This window comes from Dendropsophus ebraccatus, chromosome 2 (genome assembly GCF_027789765.1).
Source record: "Dendropsophus ebraccatus isolate aDenEbr1 chromosome 2, aDenEbr1.pat, whole genome shotgun sequence".
Classification (NCBI taxonomy): domain Eukaryota; kingdom Metazoa; phylum Chordata; class Amphibia; order Anura; family Hylidae; genus Dendropsophus; species Dendropsophus ebraccatus.
In genome coordinates, this window is record NC_091455.1 from 54,498,012 (window position 1) to 54,520,628 (window position 22,617).

The 22,617-nt window shown below is 44.2% G+C and overlaps 1 protein-coding gene across 1 annotated transcript in view; it reads left to right on the forward strand.

Moving 5' to 3' along the window:
* The window catches only part of NSMAF (neutral sphingomyelinase activation associated factor), a 66,766-nt gene that overhangs the window by 22,933 nt on the left and 21,216 nt on the right, over positions 1–22,617 (forward strand). Inside the window, exons 8-20 of the mRNA XM_069957551.1 lie at positions 629–676; positions 763–815; positions 2,715–2,844; positions 3,229–3,300; positions 5,337–5,445; positions 5,808–5,984; positions 7,277–7,356; positions 8,605–8,695; positions 10,298–10,361; positions 20,461–20,512; positions 20,586–20,706; positions 20,804–20,935; positions 22,152–22,194. Of these exons, the coding sequence (XP_069813652.1) occupies positions 629–676; positions 763–815; positions 2,715–2,844; positions 3,229–3,300; positions 5,337–5,445; positions 5,808–5,984; positions 7,277–7,356; positions 8,605–8,695; positions 10,298–10,361; positions 20,461–20,512; positions 20,586–20,706; positions 20,804–20,935; positions 22,152–22,194 (1,172 nt within the window). The remainder of the gene's footprint in view (positions 1–628; positions 677–762; positions 816–2,714; positions 2,845–3,228; positions 3,301–5,336; positions 5,446–5,807; positions 5,985–7,276; positions 7,357–8,604; positions 8,696–10,297; positions 10,362–20,460; positions 20,513–20,585; positions 20,707–20,803; positions 20,936–22,151; positions 22,195–22,617) is intronic.

Sequence of the window (22,617 nt, forward strand, 5' to 3'; positions counted from 1 at the left end):
AGAGGCTTCCCTCCCCTGGAAGGATATCTGGCTATTCCCGTGTTTTGAGACTCGTAACTGAGACTCCACGGACCCTTCTTTTGCATATTTAAATTTATAGGGGGCAATGCATCAGTGGAGACTCTTCAGTGAGTACTCCATTTGATTTTGTTGTCGCTGGTCTCCCTGAGCTCAGCGATTGCTGTGTTCTGATAGCAGGATGGTTAGTAGTCCCTAGACTTGACTCTGTGATAGTAAATGAACAGTTTTTGTATGACTTTAGACCTATGTAATGCGTGTGACTAAAGTACTGTTTGTAATGCGGACAGTATATTTAAAATGCTTTTAAAAACGTTATATATGGGAAGGATGAGTTTTCTGGTAATCCCTGGGTGTCTCACTTCTGACACCACTTATCTTGTAAATCATTGGGTAAAATCCAACAAGCTTGATGGGAATAGTAATTGTAAAGTTGCTTCCCTTATAAATGACTCAGCAAGTACAGTCAGCCAGCAGCGATCTAATGTGTTTGTGAGACCAGAAATGTTCCCTTTCAGTTTAGGCAATACTATTACACAGTGCATATCATTTGGTCTGTAAGTGAATGCATGCTAGAAGGCCAACAAAGCATTATTCTGTATTTCTACAGCTTCAAAGAGCTTCCAGACTAGAGAAACTTGGAGATCAGACAGCAATGGTACGTCTTTTACTGTACTGATGGGCCAAGCCCAGTGAAGTTATTTTATTTCTAGCTATGACCTCTTATCTCTCTTCTGCTATCAGATAACAGCTATTCTGCAGTCACGTTTGGCAAGGGCATCTTTTGATAAAAACAGGTTAGTCATAATATACTCATCATCCTGTATAGAAAAGAAGCTAAAGAGTCAGTCACCTAAGCTAGCCATGAAGTTTATTGGTATTGTGGTTAAATAATTCTGTGTGATTTATTGTTTGTAATCCCATACATACAGTGTTTATTTTATTTATTTATCTAAACATATTTATATTCATTTTCTAAATTTACAAACCTGTCAACAAATACCCCCCCACTGGAGACTAACAATTCATTCCATGCTTGTTATTTCCTTATCAGCTCCTTCCCCTGGCTCTGAGGCTGTTGCTTTTGCTGAAGACACAGAGAACTGTGTGAGCTGTCCTCTTTCTCACCCTCCCTTCTGAGATGGATCATGTAAGCAGTGTCCCATCCCTACTGTATCTGCACGCTGTGGCGTCGGGAGGGTTAATCACAGTGAGGTCATCCTCCTGTCCTTACAGAGTGCAGAATCAGCTGGCCACAGAAACTGTTTACATGAGCCGTCTCTGAAGGGAGGGGGATGTGGAGAGAACAGCTCACACACAGTTTTCTGTGTTATCAGCACAAAGTAGCCTACTCAGAACTGGAGGAAGAAGACTGGGAAGATTGGGTAATAGCAAGTATGTAATCAGTTGTTAGTCTTTAAGGCTGGGTTCACACTACGTATATTTCAGTCAGTATTGTGTTCCTCATATTGCAACCAAAACCAGGAGTGGATTGAAAACACAAAGGATCTGTTCACACAATGTTGAAATTAAGTGGATGGCCGCCATTTAATGGCAAATATTTGCTGTTATTTTAAAACAACGGCTGTTGTATTGAAATAATGGCCGTTATTTACTGTTATATGGCCGCCATCCACTCAATTTCAACATTGTGTGAACAGAGCCTTTCTGTGTTTTTAATCCACTCCTGGTTTTGGTTGCAATATGAGGACCACAATACTGACTGAAATATACGTAGTGTGAACCCAGCCTAAGGGTGGAGGTGATTCCACATGTGTTAAATAACTGGATAACCTATTTAAGGGAAATATTTTCTTATTAAGCCATTCACTTGTCCACCTGAACAAGTTAGTGGGCCTTTGCTGTGGATTATAAAGGGACGGTCCAAGCAGACCCCTTCACGTATGACTTCATTGAGTATCTGTTGTTTCATTCATTTAATTTTTGTTTTGGTAAATCAGCAATACAACCCTAGATAAGAAACTTTGTGTCTTATAGTAGAAAAATGCGTCTTTCTTTGCTTATCAGACTCCCCTGCTTCATGCACTGATCATTCACTCAGGTCAACGGTAAAATCGCTATACAGTGCACCAAGGATGAGATAGCTGTAACTGTATACAGGCTTTCTCTGGTAAGCTCAGCTCATTAGTATAGGAAGTAGCTTTCTTATAGCATTGTCGGCCATGTTGGCTCTCATGGGGCTTCTTTACTTGGCGATTCCTCCTCTTCCCTCAGCCATTGATCAGAGTGAGATCCTAACCCTTCCTCTTATCTTGCTCTATGCACACGTGCTTCCTCAGGTCATAACAGACCATAGCCTTCACCTTTATTTATAACCCACATGGTTAATGGGCATTGTTAACCATGAGAGCTGGACTGGCAGATTTGGTGGCTATACTCATAGGTAACAGTATTTGTAGCAGACGCAATACAAATTTTAGGTTTTGGTACATGCGGTTAGATATAGTTATCGCATGTTCTGTCGGCAGTAGTATAAAATCTAGGACATAGGTGTCATACTACTGCGTCCCTCCAGCTGTTGCAAAACTAGAGTTTTGGACAACCAAAGCCAGATGGGAATTGTAGTTTTGCAACAGCTGGAGGGCGCCAAGTTTGACAACCCCTGAATTATAGGAGATTTGTGTGATCCACCTCTTACAGAACTTTTTGTGATCCTTTCCTTAAATCCATCACAGCTTTCAGAGTGTGAGTGAACTATCAAACATGGAGTGTGAAGCAGAGATGATAACACCGCTGGTCTCCAACCCCGGCCATGTCTGCATCACAGATAAATTCCTCTATTTCCAACCTTTGAACGGATACCCAGTAAGAAAACACCTTTGCTATCTTTGGAAATTTTATTTAATTAAATTTTTTTAAATTTCTGTACCCCTACTGTACTGTTGTGTTATGGTAAAGGAACCTGTAGGTTTATTTTTTGTATTATAAAAAGTTATTCATTTAGCTACATAGAAGCTGACAAACCTCATAGACTTTTAGCACCCTGCTTGTATGTATACTTGCTTTAAATCAAATAAATTGCCACATAGTTATTGCAACAATACAACAATCGTGCTTTAGATTTGTCTTTGAATATTTAAGAGGTTAAGTGTTACTTAAAAAAAAAAGTATTATTCTTGTATTGTGAATTTGTACCAAACCTGTAGTGCAAAAATGTATTTATTTATTTATTTATTTTTTTTTAAATAGAAACCTGTAGTTCATATTAGCCTGGCTGACATTCGCCGAATATATAAAAGGAGACATATGCTGATGCCTTTGGTAAGACAAGTTAGAGTTAAATTATTGAAGATTGTGTAACTAGAAAAGGAGTGATAGTGAAGCCATCACTAGTGATCAGCTGATCGCTGCATGGATTTTAGCAGCCTGACCCTAAGCGAACGTTAGTGATCTTAGTAAGAAGACTGCATGACCATTAGGCTGGGCTCACACTACGTTTCTGCAATCATCAGGTTTTTTTTTTTATCTGTTTTTGCAAAAGACGCATGGAAAAACAGATGCCTTTATTTGCATCTGTTTTGATCCGTTTTTCCATTGACTTCCATTATAAAAAATAAAAACACATCCTTTTTTTAACATACACAAAAATAAGGTCCGCTACATTTTTGTTTATGTTAAAAAAAAACATGCGTTTTGATCTGTTTGTTTTTTTTATAATGGAAGTAAATAAAAAAAAAAAACGGTTAAAACAGGATGCACACAATTGCACCCGTTTTTCCATCCGTTTTTTGCAAAGACTCATGGGAAAAAAAACTATTGCAAAAACATAGTGTGAACCCAGCCTTAGCAGGGGAATTCCCTCTACAGTCCATATGCTCTAATAGAACATCTCAACTGTGGTGCTCTGTTTGGGTGAGGGGGAGTTAAATTTATAGGGTATTTCTATGTTCCCACCTAACCTACTGACATGGCATGAAAGATATATTTTGACTTGGGAGGAATTGCTGACCACATGAGAACCTGCACTTTAAAGGGGAAATCTGGCAATTTGCTTTGCTTTTAAATCACCTGGAGTCAGAAAGTTAAATAGATTTGTACTTTACTTCTGTTTGAGGCTATGTTCACACTACGTATATTTGAGGCTGTATGTTTGAGGCTGTATAGCAACCAAAACAAGGAGTGGATTGAAAACACAGAAAGGCTCTGTTCACATAATGTTGTAATTGAGTGGATGGCCGCTATTTAATGGCAAATATGTGCTGTTCTTTTAAAACGGCTGTTATATTGAAATAATGGAAGTTATTTACTGTTATATGGCGGCCATCCACTCAATTTCACCATTGTGTGAACAGAGCCTTTCTGTGTTTTCAATCCACTTCTGGTTTTGGTTGCCATGAGGACCTGACATGAGGACCAAATACAGCCTCAAATATACATAGTGTGAACCCAGCCTAAAAATGTCAAGTCATCCAGTACTTATCAGCTGCTGTATGCCAAGCAGGAAGCGGTGTATTCTTTCCAGTCTGAAACAGTGCCACAATGCTATCTGTGTCAGGAACTGTCCAGAGCATGAAAGGTTTTCTATGGGGATTTGCTACTGCTCTGGACAGCTGTCACAAACAGAGGTGGAAGCAGAGAGCACTGTGTCAGACTGGTAAGAATACACCACTACCTGCAGGACACTTTTCAGCTAATAAGTAGGGGAAGACTTGAGATTTTTAAATAGAATTAAATTACAAATCTATTTAATTTTCTGGCACTAGTTGATTCGAAAGAAAAAAAAAAAAAAAAAATTTTTGCTGGCATACCCCTTTAATTTCTATCCATTATTGTGTTGTTGCTATCACCCTCTCTAGCTTTCTTGGCAGCTTGTAAGCTGTTTCTCAGAATGTGAGCAGTCTGGCCCCGAGGCGATTATTGGTTAGGAAGCACAATAGGGGATAATGTTAAGGGAAAGGTTCTATTGAGAATAGTGCATTAGGGAAGGGTGATATGTCTGCATTTAAAGTGCTACTGTACTCGTTTTTAACTCTCTTGTCTGGTGTGTTTTCTTTGGAAGAAGTTTCAGTGGTAGTGAGGTGAACCACAAGTGTCTGGCACCCACCACGCATATAGCTGTCAATGGGGAGGTGCTGTCTATTGTCCTGTAATCATGACAAAAGTTTTCAGTTTTTTTTTAGGTAAACTTTGTCATTTCTGTGTGTTCACCTTTTACTTGTACGCTCTTTTTAGTCTTATTATTTTTTTGTGTGTGTGTATGCTTTTATTAATATAATGACGGTGTTTGGCTGATTGCAGAATTATTTCAGCAACTAATGTCACTTTATGTGACCTCATATCTGTTTAATGCTTTTTAGGGACTGGAAGTGTTTTGTACTGAAAATGATATCTGCTCGGATATATACCTTAAATTCTACAACCCTAAAGACCGCGATGGAGTCTACTATTATATTGCCGCTTATCTAGGTTGGATTTGGATTTTTATGCTTTTCTTGTTTTTTTCTGTCTTCAGATCTTTTTTTCTACTAGCATGTCTGTAGTTGGTAAATAAATTCACACATAAAAGTGCATTTGTGTCATATATATCCACAATCTACCAGTCTCTTGTTACAACCAACTACAGTGACAGTGTTCTAGTGACCGAACATAAAGTAGATTTGTTTCCTACAACTTTTATGTTCATAATATTGCTTTATGTGAACTGAAAATTGCATGCAAGTTTTTTTTTTTTGTATAGTGATAAATATGCTGATGTTTTTAGCCGTTCATTATATAAAGTACTCAATAGAGATGACAGTGAAATAAATAGTTGTCTCTGTTACCTGCAGAGAATCACGTGACGGAGCACACGGCAGACAGCTACATGCTCCAGTGGCAGATGGGCCAAATATCCAATTACCAGTATCTTTTACATCTTAATAACCTGGCGGATCGCAGCTGCAATGACCTTTCCCAGTATCCTGTATTTCCATGGATCATTGCTGACTACACTAGTTCTCAATTGGGTATAACCATTTCATCCACTTCATTTAGTTCTTATGAAAGTGAACCTGTGAGCAGAGTTTTTGCCACCGACATGCTGTTGTATTGCTTGTATATACCCCTTCTGTTTGTGCACCTGTTATACCTCTGTATGACTCTCTCTAGTAGTCATCTGGGTGATGCTGCGGGGGTGACTAGTCAGTGTCCTTATGTTCACTTCATTGGTGTCCACTAGCATCAACTTTGCACATAAAATGGGACGTAGAATCAACAGTAAGTGTTAGTAGTGAGAACGCTGTGAATAGTCCCCACTGTAACACCATCTTTATGACTGATAGTGAGTGATGCACAGTGGTTTTCCCTTTTTCTTTTTTCTAATGGTAAAATAAGTGATGATATTAAGAGGTGAGAGATGCAGATTTTGCAGGGAAACAGTGTCGGACTGGGGTACCTTGGGCCCACCAGGGAATATTTTATTCTAGGGGCCCACCCTACGTACACCAGATATACCCAGCGCCAAACCTTTCACATTACTATAGCAACTTTGCACAGTGCTGTGTATGTGACCCGCAATGCTCGCTCACTGTTACTAACTGGTCAGACACTCTATGCCAGGGATGGGGAACCTTCAGCCTTTCAGCTGTTGTGAAACTACAATTCCCATCATGCCTGGACAGCCTAAGGCTGTCCAGGCATGATGGCAGTTGTAGTTTTGCAACAGCTGGAAGGCCGAAGGTTCCCCATCCCTGTTCTAGTGTATAGGAGCTGTCCAGGCATGATGGGAGTTGTAGTTTTGCAACTGCTGGAGGGTCGAAGGTTCCCCACCCCTGCTCTATGCAAACAGCACAGCCGTCCAGCTGAGTTTCTTGAAAGGTTAAGTCCCATGAAACTAACTGGGGGATTATATGTCATCCTGAAGCTGCTAAACAGGGATGCAGACCTCCTGCTCAGGGGCCCACCAATGGGTAGGGCCCACCGGTGGCTTCCCCTGCTTCCCTGTGGGCCAGTCCGAGCCTGCAGGGGAAGTTGTCCTCACTTTTTATCTTTTTTTTGCTCGCTGCAGGGGAAATGTTATATTCATAAAAGCCACCAGAAGGAAAGTGCTTGCTTCTTAGCAGCCCACTACTCTGCATTATAGAGCTGTTTATTGGGGTTTATTCATATATAAGCGGATCACATGGGACACTGCCGCCATTTGCAGATTCTGTGTAAAATATTAGCCAGGATTGTGAGAAGAAAGTAGTGTGGGTTACCACAGCACTGTGCAGGAAACTTTTTTTTCTCTCTAATAATGCCTTTTTTTGTTTCTTTAAAGATTTAACCAATTCTGAAACCTTCCGCGATCTGAGAAAACCTGTGGGCGCTCTGAATAGAGACAGACTGGAAAGGTTACTGGTATGTGTTTGATAAACCCCTATACAAAGTAGCCATGCCTTATTGCCTGATATGTTCATTTGATATGTTCATAGAACAAACATAGGTGTCTTGGATCTTAAACTAAAACATAACTTTTCATATGTTGCTGCCTATTGGTGAGACTAACAATTAGTTCTGTACTTTCTGCTGAACACACAAAAATCTGTGTGTGAGCTTTAATCTCTGTCTCCCCCTCCTCCCCCCCATCCCTTCTGAGACAGCTGATGTAAACAAGTCCCTACTTTGTAATCCCAGGAGGATTAATCACAGTGACTTCATCAGCAACTTGAACTCAGATTAAAACTCTCAGCATTATAAAGAAGCTACAATGTTGCAGATAAAGCCTGCCAGGAACTTGTTTACATCAGCCGTCTCAGAAGGGAAGGGGGGAGCGGGAGACTGAGAGAAAAGCTCACACACGTTTTTTTGTGTCTTCAGTAGAAAGCAGCAGCTCAGAATTGGGGAAGGAAACTAAATAGATAATGACATGTATGTTACTCTCACCATGGGCAGCAACATATAATAAGGTATGTTTGAGCGGAATACCCCTCTAAAGTGCATCTGTGACCTGTTCTAAGCCCCTGAAACCCTTCACACTGTGTGATAGGTTTAACTGCCCTGAAGCCATCACACCTTAGGGGCTTAGGGGCCTATTCCACGGGATCGATAATCGTCCGAATCAGCGCCATTCGGCCCGATTCGGCCAATTATCACTTGGTGGAATAGAGAATACAATCAGCCGAAGATCGTGTCATCGGCTGATCGTTTATTTAGGGCCAGACCTAAAATCATCAGTCCCCCACCGTGCATTGCTATGGTGGAATAGCGTTGCGCGGCAGGCGACTGACTATTTGAGAAGCGCAGCATACATTACCTGTCCAGGCTTTTCCTGCGCTCCGGCTTCTTCCCCGGGTCCCACTCGCAGCATCAGCAGCCCTGGAGCGGCTTGGCTGAGCGGTCTGACAGCTCAGTCAGGCCGCACCGTTGCTGATGCTGCGCTGCAGGACCCGGGGAGTAAGGCGGAGTGGAAGAGAAGCCCGGACAGGTAATGTATGCTGCAGGGGCTGCAAGGACATCGGTAACGATGTCCCTGCAGCCCTCGCTTAACGATCATCCCCGTAAATCAGCGCTCGTTTACATCATTGCTCGGCCGTGGAATAGAGCCCTTAGAATAGGTGACTTTATAAAAGGACTTTAATAATTCTTCCTCCACTGACTGTCTTGCAGAAGCGGTATCATGAAATGCCAGAGCCAAAATTTATCTATGGAAGTCACTATTCCTCACCAGGATATGTTCTCTTCTACTTGGTTAGAGTCGGTAAGGCACCAGTCTGTTTATTGGGATGTTGACATCAGTAATAAAAGTCTGTGGCAAACTGTAAGTGTATAGTGAAGTAACTTCCTGCAGGTGGGAAGAATATTTCATGGTTTATCTGAAATGGTGACAGCTGGCACCTGGTCATTGTGCACACAGCGGGCCTCTTGGAGAAGGTGCAAAGGTCTTTCCTATGCTGGTGTACAGAAAATAGTCCTATCTTTACTGCACAAACATTTCCTTTATACAGATATCTGTAAATGCTTTAGGTGATTACGAGTACTATGTCTTGTATGCTTTGCAGCTAATAAAATTACCAGTATATTATTATAGTGTTTGTAATGATTTATCGGATATTTAAAGAAGCTGTGTTCTGTAGACCACCCTTTTTATTTTTTTTATCATTTTGGAGTGGAGAGCTGCTGCAGTGTATATCTATTAGGACATAGGTGTCAACATTGTGCAAAACTACAGTTCCCATTATGCTTGGATAGCTCAAGCTTTGCTGACGGTGCTGTAGAGGGCCTGGCCTGTCCAAATGTTATACGGTCCAATAATTATTACATGATTCCTATTTACTCCTGTGGTGGAAAATGTAACACTTGCTGTCAGTTACCTCCACAAAGCACAATTGATCTTTGGGGAGTTTATACAAGGTATACAACCCTTTATTCCATTATATTTGTTAAAGAGGTTATCTAGTCAGGAGCAGGTTTTTTAATATGTGGCCCTGCCCACTGAAAGCATAACAAAACTATATGCTTCCCCACCACTGCATGTTTTCAAAGCGTCTCTGCCATTTTCACTTTCACTACTTTTACTGCCAGCATAGACAACATTAAAGTTGAAGGAGTTTTCAGCACCATTCTTAAGCTTATATTGTGGACATTTCTTATCTTACCGTAGAAAGGATTTCTTTGTAGTCCCTCCCCTCAAAAATGCATGTTAGTGTTGGAGGACAGTGCAGTAGGGGCGGGGCTTAATGGCCATGGAACCCCCGTATCTCCGCCCACATCATTGTCTCCCCGGCCCTGCCCTTCTAGGCCTCTAGCTTGTCCCGTTCCAATGGCTGCGGTGGGGCAGGGCCTGCGGCACCGATGTGGGCGGAGGTATGCGGTTCCATTGGCTGTTAAGCCCTGCCCCTATGGCACTCTCCACCAACAATAACATAGATTTTTGAGGGGAGAGAACACAAAGTCCTCTATATGGTAACATATGAAATGTCCAAAATATAAGATTAAGAATGGAGCTGAGAACTCCTTTTATGGAAGACTTTAAGATAAGCTACTAGTCAAGCATTTCCTGTCCGCATGGCATGTCAACGGAAGTAGTAAAAACGAAGACCGTGGTAAAGAATGGCCGCTCAGTAGAGCAGACTGGGTAAGCATACAGCTTTGTTGTGATTCCTGCAGACTGTGACACTTATTACAAAACACTTTACTGGCTGGACAACCCCTTTAAAATTTAGAAGTTTTAGATTAGTAAAATTGTTTGGAATTTTAATAAGCACTGCACTGCAAGGGTAGGAGTGTCACAACGTTATATGGCACTGATGGTGAGATTCATTCATCTTTATACTTTTTATAATGCTCTCATCTTTTACAGCCCCAGAGCACATGCTGTGCATCCAAAATGGAAAGTTTGACCATGCTGATAGAATGTTCAACAGGTTAGTAATATGCTGTGCAGGTAATAAGCAGTTAAAGGGGAACTCCACGTAAGGAAAACTTGTTTTCTATTATAAGTACTTTAAAAGTTATATGGATGGGTCTATGTAATGTATTACCATATCTGTTTGGTTCTGCCACACTGGTAGCTGATAGAAATCCAGGAACTTAAGAAAAATGGCCTCTGTGCCAATTCCCATTGTCTCCTTCTCCTTCTGCAAACTTCCCTTAGGAGACAAATATTCCATGCCTCAGTCTCACATTGTGTGTGTGTTTGCTGAGCGCAGGCTGATGATGGAGACCAGGGGCAGGGCGTGATGTCACAGGAGGCTTGGCTGGATCCCCCAATCAATTCACTATCTCTGACCAGCCAGAAACAGCTGCTGCGACTTCCCTGATTGTGCAAAACTCTACAGTAAAATTAGGGCTATGTTTACACATGTTGGAGTTTCATTGCAGTACTGCAGCGTATTCACATAAATGATGCAGTAACACAAGTAAATAATGCTAAACTTTTTAACCCCGAAAAATCTTGTCAGAAGTCGGGGGTCGTCTTATACGGGCAATGTCTTATACGGGCAACGCAGGGCTGCGGTCAGGCAGGGGTTAACATTTTCCGGCGTATAAGGTGAACCCCTGACAATCTCTTTAAAAGTCAGGGTTCGTCTTATACACCCAGTCGCCTTATACGCTGGAAAATACAATAAGCATAAGCAGTATATCCTATGTTACATAATATCTGATAAAGTCCTTATTGTGGGGCTCAACTTCAAAGATAAAAGATGATTGATCATAATATATGCGTGGCGATGAAAAGAAAATTAAAATGAAATAAAAAAAGGACTTTATTCGTATATCGGCGTTACAGGTAGAGAATACAGTGTGCTGTGTGGTGTTACAGGTAGAGAATACAGTGTGCTGTGTGGTGTTACAGGTAGAGGATACAGCGTGCTGTGTGATGTTACAGGTAGAGAATACAGCGTGCTGTGTGGTGTTACAGGTAGAGAATACAGTGTGCTGTGTGGTGTTACAGGTAGAGAATACAGCGTGCTGTGTGGTGTTACAGGTAGAGAATACAGTGTGGTGTTACAGGTAGAGAATACAGCGTGCTGTGTGGTGTTACAGGTAGAGAATACAGTGTGGTGTTACAGGTAGAGAATACAGTGTGCTGTGTGGTGATACAGGTAGAGAATACAGGATGCTGTGTGGTGTTACAGGTAGAGAATACAGGATGCTGTGTGGTGTTACAGGTAGAGAATACAGCATGCTGTGTGGTGTTACAGGTAGAGAATACAGCGTACTGTGTGGTGTTACAGGTAGAGAATACAGTGTGCTGTGTGGTGATACAGGTAGAGAATACAGGATGCTGTGTGGTGTTACAGGTAGAGAATACAGTGTGCTGTTACAGGTAGAGAATACAGTGTGCTGTGTGGTGTTACAGGTAGAGAATACAGCGTGCTGTGTGGTGTTACAGGTAGAGAATACACCGTGCTGTGTGGTGTTACAGGTAGAGAATACAGCGTGCTGTGTGGTGTTACAGGTAGAGAATACAGCGTGCTGTGTGGTGTTACAGGTAGAGAATACAGTGTGCTGTGTGGTGTTACAGGTAGAGAATACACAGTGCTGTGTGGTGTTACAGGTAGAGAATACAGTGTGCTGTGTGGTGTTACAGGTAGAGAATACAGTGTGCTGTGTGGTGTTACAGGTAGAGAATACACAGTGCTGTGTGGTGTTACAGGTAGAGAATACAGCGTGCTGTGTGGTGTTATAGGTAGAGAATACAGCATGCTGTGTGGTGTTACAGGTAGAGAATACAGCGTGCTGTGTGGTGTTACAGGTAGAGAATACAGCGTGCTGTGTGGTGTTACAGGTAGAGAATACAGCATGCTGTGTGGTGTTACAGGTAAAGAATACAGCGCTGTGTGGTGTTACAGGTAGAGAATACAGCGTGCTGTGTGGTGTTACAGGTAGAGAATACAGTGTGCTGTGTAGTGTTACAGGTAGAAAATACAGTGTGCTGTGTGGTGTTACAGGTAGAGAATACAGCGGGCTGTGTGGTGTTACAGGTAGAGAATACAGTGTGCCATGTGGTGTTACAGGTAGAGAATACAGTGTGGTGTTACAGGTAGAGAATACAGCGTGCTGTGTGGTGTTACAGGTAGAGAATACAGCATGCTGTGTGGTGTTACAGGTAAAGAATACAGCGCTGTGTGGTGTTACAGGTAGAGAATACAGCGTGCTGTGTGGTGTTACAGGTAGAGAATAAAGTGTGCTGTGTAGTGTTACAGGTAGAAAATACAGTGTGCTGTGTAGTGTTACAGGTAGAAAATACAGTGTGCTGTGTGGTGTTACAGGTAGAGAATACAGCGGGCTGTGTGGTGTTACAGGTAGAGAATACAGTGTGCCATGTGGTGTTACAGGTAGAGAATACAGTGTGGTGTTACAGGTAGAGAATACGACAACCAAAAACAAGGTATATAGAAACAGCGGTAAGCACACCATGATGAATTACCTAAAATTCATACTTTATTAGAAATCACAAATACAATAATACGGCAACAATACATGATTATATCCCCCTAAAAACAATTAAAACCATCCCACATGATACAAGAGTTGTCAGGAGAATAACCAACAACCTACTCCCTACTCTGGTTTTCAATAAATTAAAAAATACCTTCTGTCAAAAATAGAAGCTTCAGGACAGCAGCAGCTGATACGTTTAGATTTTTTAATAGAAGTAATTTATAAACTTGTATAACTTTCTGACACAAGTTTATTTATTTTTTCCTTTTTGCTGGAGTAACCTTTTAGGGGGCTTTCACACAGGATCCACAGCAGATTTGATGGCACAGATTTGAAGTTGCAGATTCAAAGCAAATGGAATCTGTGCCATCAAATCTGCTGCAGATTGTGCACAGAGCTGGAATACAGTCATTAACCTTCAGCAATCCACTTAATAACCTCTCATAATATGAATATCATTGAGTAAATTCAAACTTTTAGTCTACAATTAAAAATGGTCCCCCTGTGCTGTTCATTAGCTTCCATTACTTGCAGGCTGCACACTCCATTTATTCCAATATGGTGCAGACTAAAAGGAGACTTAAATTATTGCAGCCCTTTACTTTCTCCCTGCTGATGTCAGCTGCAGGAGGCAATAGGGCCAGAGAAATAAATATGCTGCTAAAAAGTTAAATGACAGAGAATAGCAGAGAATAGCTGGCTGTGTTTCTGCAGCAGGGACTTTTTCAGAAATTAGAATTTTTTACCTTTAACACGTACAGGATAGTTATTTTTCTAAGTTACTTTAATTTTAAAATAGTGCCTATCTTTACAAAGCAGCCATTGTCCATGCCGCCTACAGGTCATAAAGGTGTATTAGAAGGCCCAGCCTCCTGCATAGTCTAAATACTACTCATTCAGGGGGCGTGGCCTGGCTATGGAGGAGTGAGCAGGCATCTTCTGTGAGCTCCGGGGACAGGACACCAGACAGCATCCCTTTACACCCCAAAACGGACAGACTGCACCCCAAATGGTTCGGGTCCGTCGGAGGAACAAGCCAGGCACAGGACCATCTGACCCCCAGCCCTCCCAGGGAAGCTTAGACCGCTTTTTCCTCCCTGCAAGTTGTGGCCTACCTGCACGGCCTGCGGCCTCCAAGACTTCCGGGTCCCGCGTGACAAGGGCACAGGCGGCCGCCGCAGCAGCAGCTGCACACCCGCCCGCAGCGCCGCCACAACCACTGGCCTCCTCCAGCTATCGCCTCCCGGGCCCGACGGTTACAGCGGTAAGAGTCCCGGCTCCGGCCTCGTCGGCACCTGGTTCCCCGGGGTCCAGCAGCCGCGAGTACACGGACGCGGCTCGGCCTTCCCATCAGCCCCCTGAAGCTGCGCCCGTGGCGGAACGGCACTCGCTTACGCCGCCTGCCGCTGGGGAGACGGAGCCCCCTGGTCCCTGCATCCGGGACACAGTGTGCCCCAGCTCTTACCTCCAGACAGCGGGATCCACTGGAGCTCACCCCGGGGCGGCAATACCCCCTCATCTTCACCTCCGGGCTGCAGTGTTGCCCAGCCCCCATCCTGGGGCGGCAGTGTCCTCCGGCATCCATTCCAGAGCAGCAGTGGACTTTGCTCCCAGCCCCAGCACAGCACTATCATCCAGTCCCAGCCAGAGAGACACAGAGACTATCATAAACTGTTCTCCCTGCAGTGAAACAGTCTGTCTCCCAGCCTCAGATTTACTGTTAGCTGCCAGCATGTCTTCTCTGTCCCCTGCTACACTCCCCTTCTCCACCACTAGGGGCAGTGATCTGACCCGCACCAGCTCTGCTGCATCTGTTAACCCTATACATGATGGCTCAGAATGGGACTGGAAAGAATACATGAAATTGCTGCCCACGCGCTCAGATATGGAAAAGTTTGTGGAGCGCTTGGAAACCTCATACAAACAAGAACTTACTTCTCTCAAATCTGAGGTACATACCCTGGAGGCGAAGGTTACTGATATTGCTGCTGAACAAGACTCCTTAGCTACCACGGTGGATGATGTTCAGGCTACGCTTGCTACTCAAGAAAGGCAAATTCGTCATCTCTACAGGCTTCATGATGACGCAGAAAACCGCAGTAGACGGAATAATATCCGTATCAGAGGACTTCCTGAAGCGACCAGAGCGGCTGATCTTATTCCTTCCCTTCAGGATCTGTTTGCTTCCATTCTCCACCGGCCACCAGGGGCGGAGTTTGAGATCGACAGGGCTCATCGTACTCTAGGCCCAGTCTCGACCGATGTAAACCGGCCTAGGGACGTCATCTGTAGGCTTCACCACTACCGTACCAAGGATGACATCATGAAGGCAGTGCGCAACATGGATTTTGTTGATTTTGACGGAGCCCAGCTGATTTTCCTTCAGGACCTCTCCAGAACCACCCTTTCTCAACGACGGGCTCTCAAACCCCTGTTGGTCCTGTTAAGGGAACGCGACATCCAGTATTCCTGGGGCTTTCCTTTTCAGCTGGTGGTCCGGAGGGGCGGCAAAAGACTGGAGCTGCATACGCCAGAAGACCTGCCTGCCTTCTTATCCGCGTTGGATTTACCCCCGATGACCTTACCAGACTGGGATCCGGTTCCACCGATGACTCTGGGCAGATCCTCTCACCCCCCTGGACCAGTGGCCTCCGGGGACTGAGGACATTCTGGTCGGTGAAGGCCATGCTGTCCTGCCATACGGTGCCGTAGCTTGATAGGCTATATCTTTTCAGCCCATATTTGTTTTTCATATGCCTTTTTCTGTTTATGGGGTATATACCCAAGGTCACTAGGTTACAGCGGCCTAGTTCAACGATTCTGCTGGTTTCTATGTTCACGGAGGTGGGGGGAGGGGGGAAGGGGGGGGGCTTTGTGTATGTCAGTTTGGCTAGTTCTTTAAGGGGTGCTTTCTAATTCCTAATCTTTATTTTAGAATGTTGCATATGTTTATAGGGTGTACTTATGTTACATAATTAGTTTTTATTCTGGTGTCCTGTCACGGATTTACAGACCTTCATCTGTTAGTCCGTCCCTCGTTAGAATAGACGCTTAGAGCGTTTTTGTACCCGTTTGGGTCTCTCCTGGTAGTACGGAACTACCCGGATTCGGGGGTTATCTCTCTTGGTAGCCCTCTTTTTCTGACTGCAGGTTCAGTCTTTCTTTCCCCCCCCCCTTGTTTTCTTTTTTTCTTTCTCTCTCTCTTCTCCGTCCCTTGTTCTCTTCCTACACCCTCCTCCTTCCCTCTGCTTTTCCTCCCTTTCTGCGTTCCTGGCGGGTGGAAGGGGGGCCGACATGGCGGGGGCCGACATCAAGCTTGCCTCTATTAATGCTAGGGGAATGAATGTCCCACAAAAACGGTCTCAGATTCTCTACTCCATGCATAGACAGAGGGTGCACATCTTATTGCTACAAGAAACACACTTTCAGACTGCTCGTGCGCCTCGCATGCGGCTTAACTACTATAATGTATGGACACATAGTACCAATCCTGACGCCAAATCAAAGGGGGTCTCCATAGCATTACACAAGTCATTGCCGCACACTTTGCTTGATTCCTTGATTTGTCCTAAGGGGAGATACGTTTTCCTCAAGTTGGACATTCAGTCCCGGATCTATACTATTGGCAACATCTATCTCCCTAATTCCCGTCAGGGCAGCTCCCTGAGGGCCATACTCAGAGTGGCTTCTACGTTTATAGAGGGCGTGTTGATTCTGGGGGGGGACTTTAACTTGGTCATGGACCCTTCTCTGGATACCTCCTCTGGCAAAACAGCTGTACAGCGCTCTGAATATGCAATGGCGAGTTCTGTCCTTGGTCTCCACGGTTTAGTGGATGTCTGGCGCATCCTTCACCCCAAGGATAGGGACTTTACCCACTATTCGGATGCACACCGCACCTATGGCAGACTGGATATGTTTTTCATCGCCCAGTACGCTTTAACATTCACTCCCTCGGCCACGATAGGTAATGCCTTATGGTCTGATCACTCTCCTATTTTCCTATCATTGACTTTGCCGGGGTTGGTACCCAGGGAATGGACATGGCGCCTGAACGAATCACTTCTCAAAGACGTAGCGTGTAAAGCGGCTGTTACTCAAACGATCACTAACTTCATTACTGACCACGCTAACGATGACACGGCCCTTCCTATGCAGTGGGAGGCACTGAAATCTGTTGTCAGGGGGACCCTTGTTCAGCAGGGGTCTAGGATCAAAAAGGACAGGAGCGCTAAAATTGTCCAGCTGGCAGATAAAGTTGAAGCTCTTTCTAAGACGCATAAACAGAATCCCACTGACGAGGCTCTGACCGCGTTGACACTTGCTAGGGAACAGCTAAAAGACCTTCTTAATAAGGCATCCTCTTCCCAACAGGAGCGGTACCGCAGCTACCTTTATGAGCATGCCAATAAATGTGGCAGAACATTAGCTAGACTGATCCACCCGAGAACACAGGCTGCACATATTCCTAGCCTCCTCGACCATGCTGGCGACGCTATACACGATCCCAGAGAGATCTCTGATCTCTTTCGGTCTTATTTCTCCTCTCTGTACAACATTAAGGGCCGCTTCTCGGAGATGCCAGCTCAGGCCTTGGAGTCTAGAGTATCTGCATACCTGTCCGATACGGAGCTGCCTAAAGTACCTACGGACTCTATTGAGGGTTTGGACTCCCCTTTTACTGAAAATGAGCTTAAGGGTGCTATTGTTGACGCTAAGGGGGGTAAAAGCCCAGGGCCAGATGGTTTCACTGCATGCTTTTTTAAGACCTTTAAAGATCTTTTACTGCCTATTATGACTAAATGCTTCAATAGTATTTCAGAGACGTGCCCTTTCCCTCGCCAATCACTGGAGGCACATGTGGTGGTCCTGCCCAAACCTGGACGAGATCCTAAATATTGCAAGAATTACCGTCCTATCTCGCTCATTAATTGTGATCTCAAGCTCTATTCCAAAATGCTGGCCACGCGCCTGAACTGTCATATCCCCCAACTCATTCACACTGACCAGGTGGGATTCGTCCCCGGCAGGGAGGCAAGGGACAACACGTTGAGGACTCTCACCCTGATGTCGTGGGCTAGCCGTTCGGGATCCCCTTTGTGCCTTCTTTCTATCGATGCGGAGAAAGCCTTCGATCGTGTGCATTGGGGGTTCCTGCGGATGGTCCTACGGGGAGTGGGACTTGGCCCACTTATAGTGGAAAGAATAATGGCCTTGTACTCTTGTCCCTCGGCACGTGTGCGAGTCAATGGGCTGTTGTCTAGCTCTTTTGAGATTCATAACGGCACGCGCCAGGGCTGTCCCTTGTCTCCCACGCTTTATATTCTAACCATGGAACACCTGGCGGTTGCTATTAGACATAACCCGGTCATCCGGGGTGTCGTGTTTGGACGGGACCACCACAAGCTAGCATTATATGCAGATGATCTCCTGCTCTACATCTCATCCCCCATCACCACGCTTCCCTCTGTTTTGCAGGAGTTTCAACGGTTTGGTGACCTCAGTAATTTTAAGGTCAACCTGACAAAAACCGAGGGGCTTAATATTTCCATCCCACAGGCTGTGTTCGAAGCGGTCAGGGCTTCCTTTTCCTTTCAGTGGCAAACGGACTTCATAGTTTATCTGGGATTAAAGCTCCCGCCTATGCTAAGTTCTCTTTTTGATCTGAATTATGCCCCCATGCTGAACAGGGTTCTCGCAGACATGACCTCTTATTTTCTGAAACCAACCTCATGGTTTGGTAGGATGGCCATTGTAAAGATGGACATACTTCCTAAACTATTATACATCTTCCAAACTATTCCCATTGTGGTCCCCGTTGCCTTCTTCAGGACTCTACGCAGGGCTATCTCAAAATTCATCTGGGGAAACTGCAAGCCCAGGATTGCATATTCCACCCTGACTCAATCTCGGTCCATGGGGGGTATGGGGCTCCCTGATCTGCGTCTCTATCATGAGGCGGCTGTCCTGCGTGGAGTTCTGGACAGGGTACATTGTCGGGGCTCTAAGAGGTGGGTGGATCTAGAGTTCTCGTTGAGCCCGGTTGCCCCCTCTCTCTTGCCATGGATTTCTCCTGAAATACGCCACTCTCTGTCTGGTCTCCCCTTCTTTATCCCACATACGCTATGCGTATGGGATAGGAGCGTTGCTAAATACAAACTATCTGTGGTACCGGGACCGCTTTCCCCGATACTCCAGAACCCATCATTCCCGCCTGGCCTGCGGACACACAGATTTCTTCTGTGGGAACGGTCTGATTGCCCTAGGGTTAGGGACTGCATGACGGGTGATGCCATCTCATCTGTGGCGATACTCCAAGCTCAGTCCCCGGACCATCGGCTGTCCTGGCTGGAATACGGGCAGTTAGCTTCATTCCTACGTACTCTCTTCCCAAGAGGCACGTACGTTGCTGCACTCACAGACTTTGACAATCTAGTTGTCTCCACCTCAGCTATCCCACATTGCATATCTGTCCTATACCAGATTCTGGTTGGTATCGAAAATCCTGACAGACCTTCCTTCTTTGACAAGTGGGAGCGCGATTTGAATGTATCTCTTGATGGTCAGTCCTTCCAGAAAATTTGCGAATTTACTCATGGTGCTTCTATGGCCGTTAAGGCAAAGGAGAAAAATTACAAGATCCTCTCGCGATGGTATTTTTGCCCAGTCTCCTTGCATGCAATGTTCCCTGAGGTCTCTGACCGCTGCTGGAGATGCCTCACGGAAGCTGGTGACATGTTACATATTTGGTGGGCATGTCCGAGCATTCGAGAGTTTTGGGATAAGATCTTGACCATCTACAATGCATATTCTGGAAGGACCATCGTCAACTCCCCACAGCTGACCCTACTGTCACAGATCCCGGGCTCCCTTGCTACCATTAAGAAAGGGATGTTGAGACATTTTTTGACTGCGGCACGCATGGTTATCCCCCGACACTGGAAAACACCCAGGGTGCCTACACTAATGGAGTGGCTTAGTGAACTCAGGGAATTGGGTAGAATGGAGGAGCTGATTGCGGAGGCTCATGAGCAGTCTACTAAATTTGATAGGGTGTGGTTCCCCTGGCGCCTGTTTATGGACTCAGAGGCCTTCCTTGCTCTCACCCGTTAGGTAAGGGTGCTTTATGCTCTTATAGCGCTGTACTTGTTATGGCACTTGGCTCAGTGGTCTGCCCCCTGCCCGCCTTCCCTCCCCTCTTTTTCAGCCTCCCTTTTCCCCCCCTCCCCCCCCTCTTTTTTCTTTTCCTTTTCTCTTCCTCCTCTCCCCTGCAACCTGCAGGACCCTTTTTTTTTTTTTTTTTTTTTATTATGCTTGCGGTTTGCGTTATAGTGCACTGCCGTGTTGGTAGTACCGATGTTTGGAAATGTTGACATTGCACTGCTCTTTCTCTTGCTCTTTAAATAATTTAAAATGTGACACCAGGCGACTTGCAGGTCGTCATGTACTGAGATTGCATTGATTTTGTATATGCTGTTTGCGTTTGGTTGTCAATAAAATCAGATTACACATAAATACTACTCATTCAAACCAAGCCATAACAAAAAAATAATAAACCATTTCTGACTTTTCTAGTATTGCCGAAACATGGAAGAACTGCTTAGATGGTGTAACGGACTTTAAAGAGGTAACCCCTGTTTTATGGATGTTCATTAGTAGGTTTCCAGGTTTCTTTTCCTGTTATTTTATTTCTGTTTTAGTTAATTCCAGAGTTTTACGGAACTGATGGCTCATTCTTGCTAAACTCCCTGAACCTGGACCTTGGGAAGAGACAAGGGGGGAAATTAGTTGATGATGTAGAAATTCCTCCTTGGGCAGCAGGTAAGGGACTAATGTATTGACAAATAGGACTGCAAATCAGTACAGTTACTGTCATTGGATAGATTGTATTCAGGATGTCAACCTCTCCTTCCTTCAGATGTAGATGATTTCCTTCGAAAAAACAGAGAGGCTTTAGAAAGTCAGTATGTGTCGGACCACCTCCACGAATGGATTGACTTGATATTTGGCTGTAAGCAAAGAGGAAGTGAGGCCGTAGCTGCAAATAATGGTAAGTCCGGTAACTGTGCCCAGGGCTGCTTCCAGTTATTCTTAGAATTCCACCCTCTATACCAGTGCTTCTCAATTTTAGTCCTCAGGCCTCACCAACAGGTCATGTTTTGAGGATTTTCTTAGTATGTCACAGGTGATATAATTATAGTCAGTGCATCAGGTATTATCACAGCTGATCTTTGTATGGGATATCCTCAAAACATGACCTGTTGGTGAGGCCTGAGGACTGGAATTGAGAAGCACTGCTCTACACTATCTATTTTTTTTTATTTTTTATTCAACATGAGTTTTACATGCTGTTAGCACCTTTGCAACTCCTGCAAACAAACCGCTGTCATATCCGATAGTCCTAAATTACTCAGTGCCTCTTACCATCCTATTTACCTGTTATTAGTGCACATACACACCATATTATATATCCCTTAGCAGCCCCATTTTGGTGAAGAGAAGGCAAGTAAGGAAGAACAATTTACAGCGTTGAGAGAAGGTTGGTTTTCTTCTGGTGGCTGGAGAAGTTGGATGCCATAGGCCGTATTCATGCGTTTCTGCCAGTCCTACGGCGGCATCCCACTGGAAATAAGCTCCTGCCAAATATATGACAGTGGCTTATTCCTCTCATCTCATAGGGTAAGATTTATCAAAGAGTGTAAAATATAGACTGGTGTAAACTCCCCACAGCAACCAATCACAGCTCAGCTTTCATCTCTGGTAAAATGTAAGAGGAGCTGTGATTGGTTGCTGTGGGCAGTTTACACCAGTCTACATTTTACACCCTTTGATAACTCTCCTCCTAATAGAGCTCAGTAGGCTGAGCTTGCATATATAAAGTAGCTGTCAGCCAACATTTGTTTCAGATGCCCTAAAGTGACTGACCTTATGGTGCGTTTACACAGACAGATTTATCTGAAAGAGTTTTGAAGCCAAGGCCAGGAACAGACTATAAACTGTGAACGGGTCATAAAGGAAAGACTGAGATTTCTCCTCTTTTCTAATCCATTCCTGGCTTTGGCTTCAGAAATCTGTCAGATAAATCTGTGTGTGTAAACGCACCATCAGACAATGACCTTTCCTACAATGAAGGCGAGAGGCAAAACCAATAAAAGCACTTAGTATGAAGAGGAACCGTTTGAAGTGGTGAAGATGACGAGAGTAGTGGACAGGGAATATTAGCCGTTTTCTTGTGTTATAATTCTGCTTTTTATCTTCTTTCTCAGTGTTCCATCCAGTGACATATGAAGGAGAAATTGACTTAAAAAGGTAACTCAGACTTTCCATACATTTCTACAGCAGTGATTTTTATTCTTTATGCATGCAATAAAACAGATATAGCTAGAGGCATATAGGTCCAGGTGCAAGAGTTTAGCTTTGTGTGTGGGGGGGGGGGGGGGGGGGGGAGGGGAGGTCCTGTCCCCGCAACATACAGCTAAACCAAAATCTCACTCTGTCTACTATTGGCTATACATTATATAAATAAGGGTTTGTGCATACAGAACTATATGAATGAATCCAAATAAATCTGTTAGTGTTCATCTCATGCTGTATTTCAATGTATTGTCAGAGAAAATGCATCTGTAAAATAATAAAGCGCATAGAAGAAATTATAAGGCTGCTGTGGCAATTATGCCATTGTTATTTGCCCATTTCACTGTGATTTTTGCAAAAATTCCAAAATTAAATCAA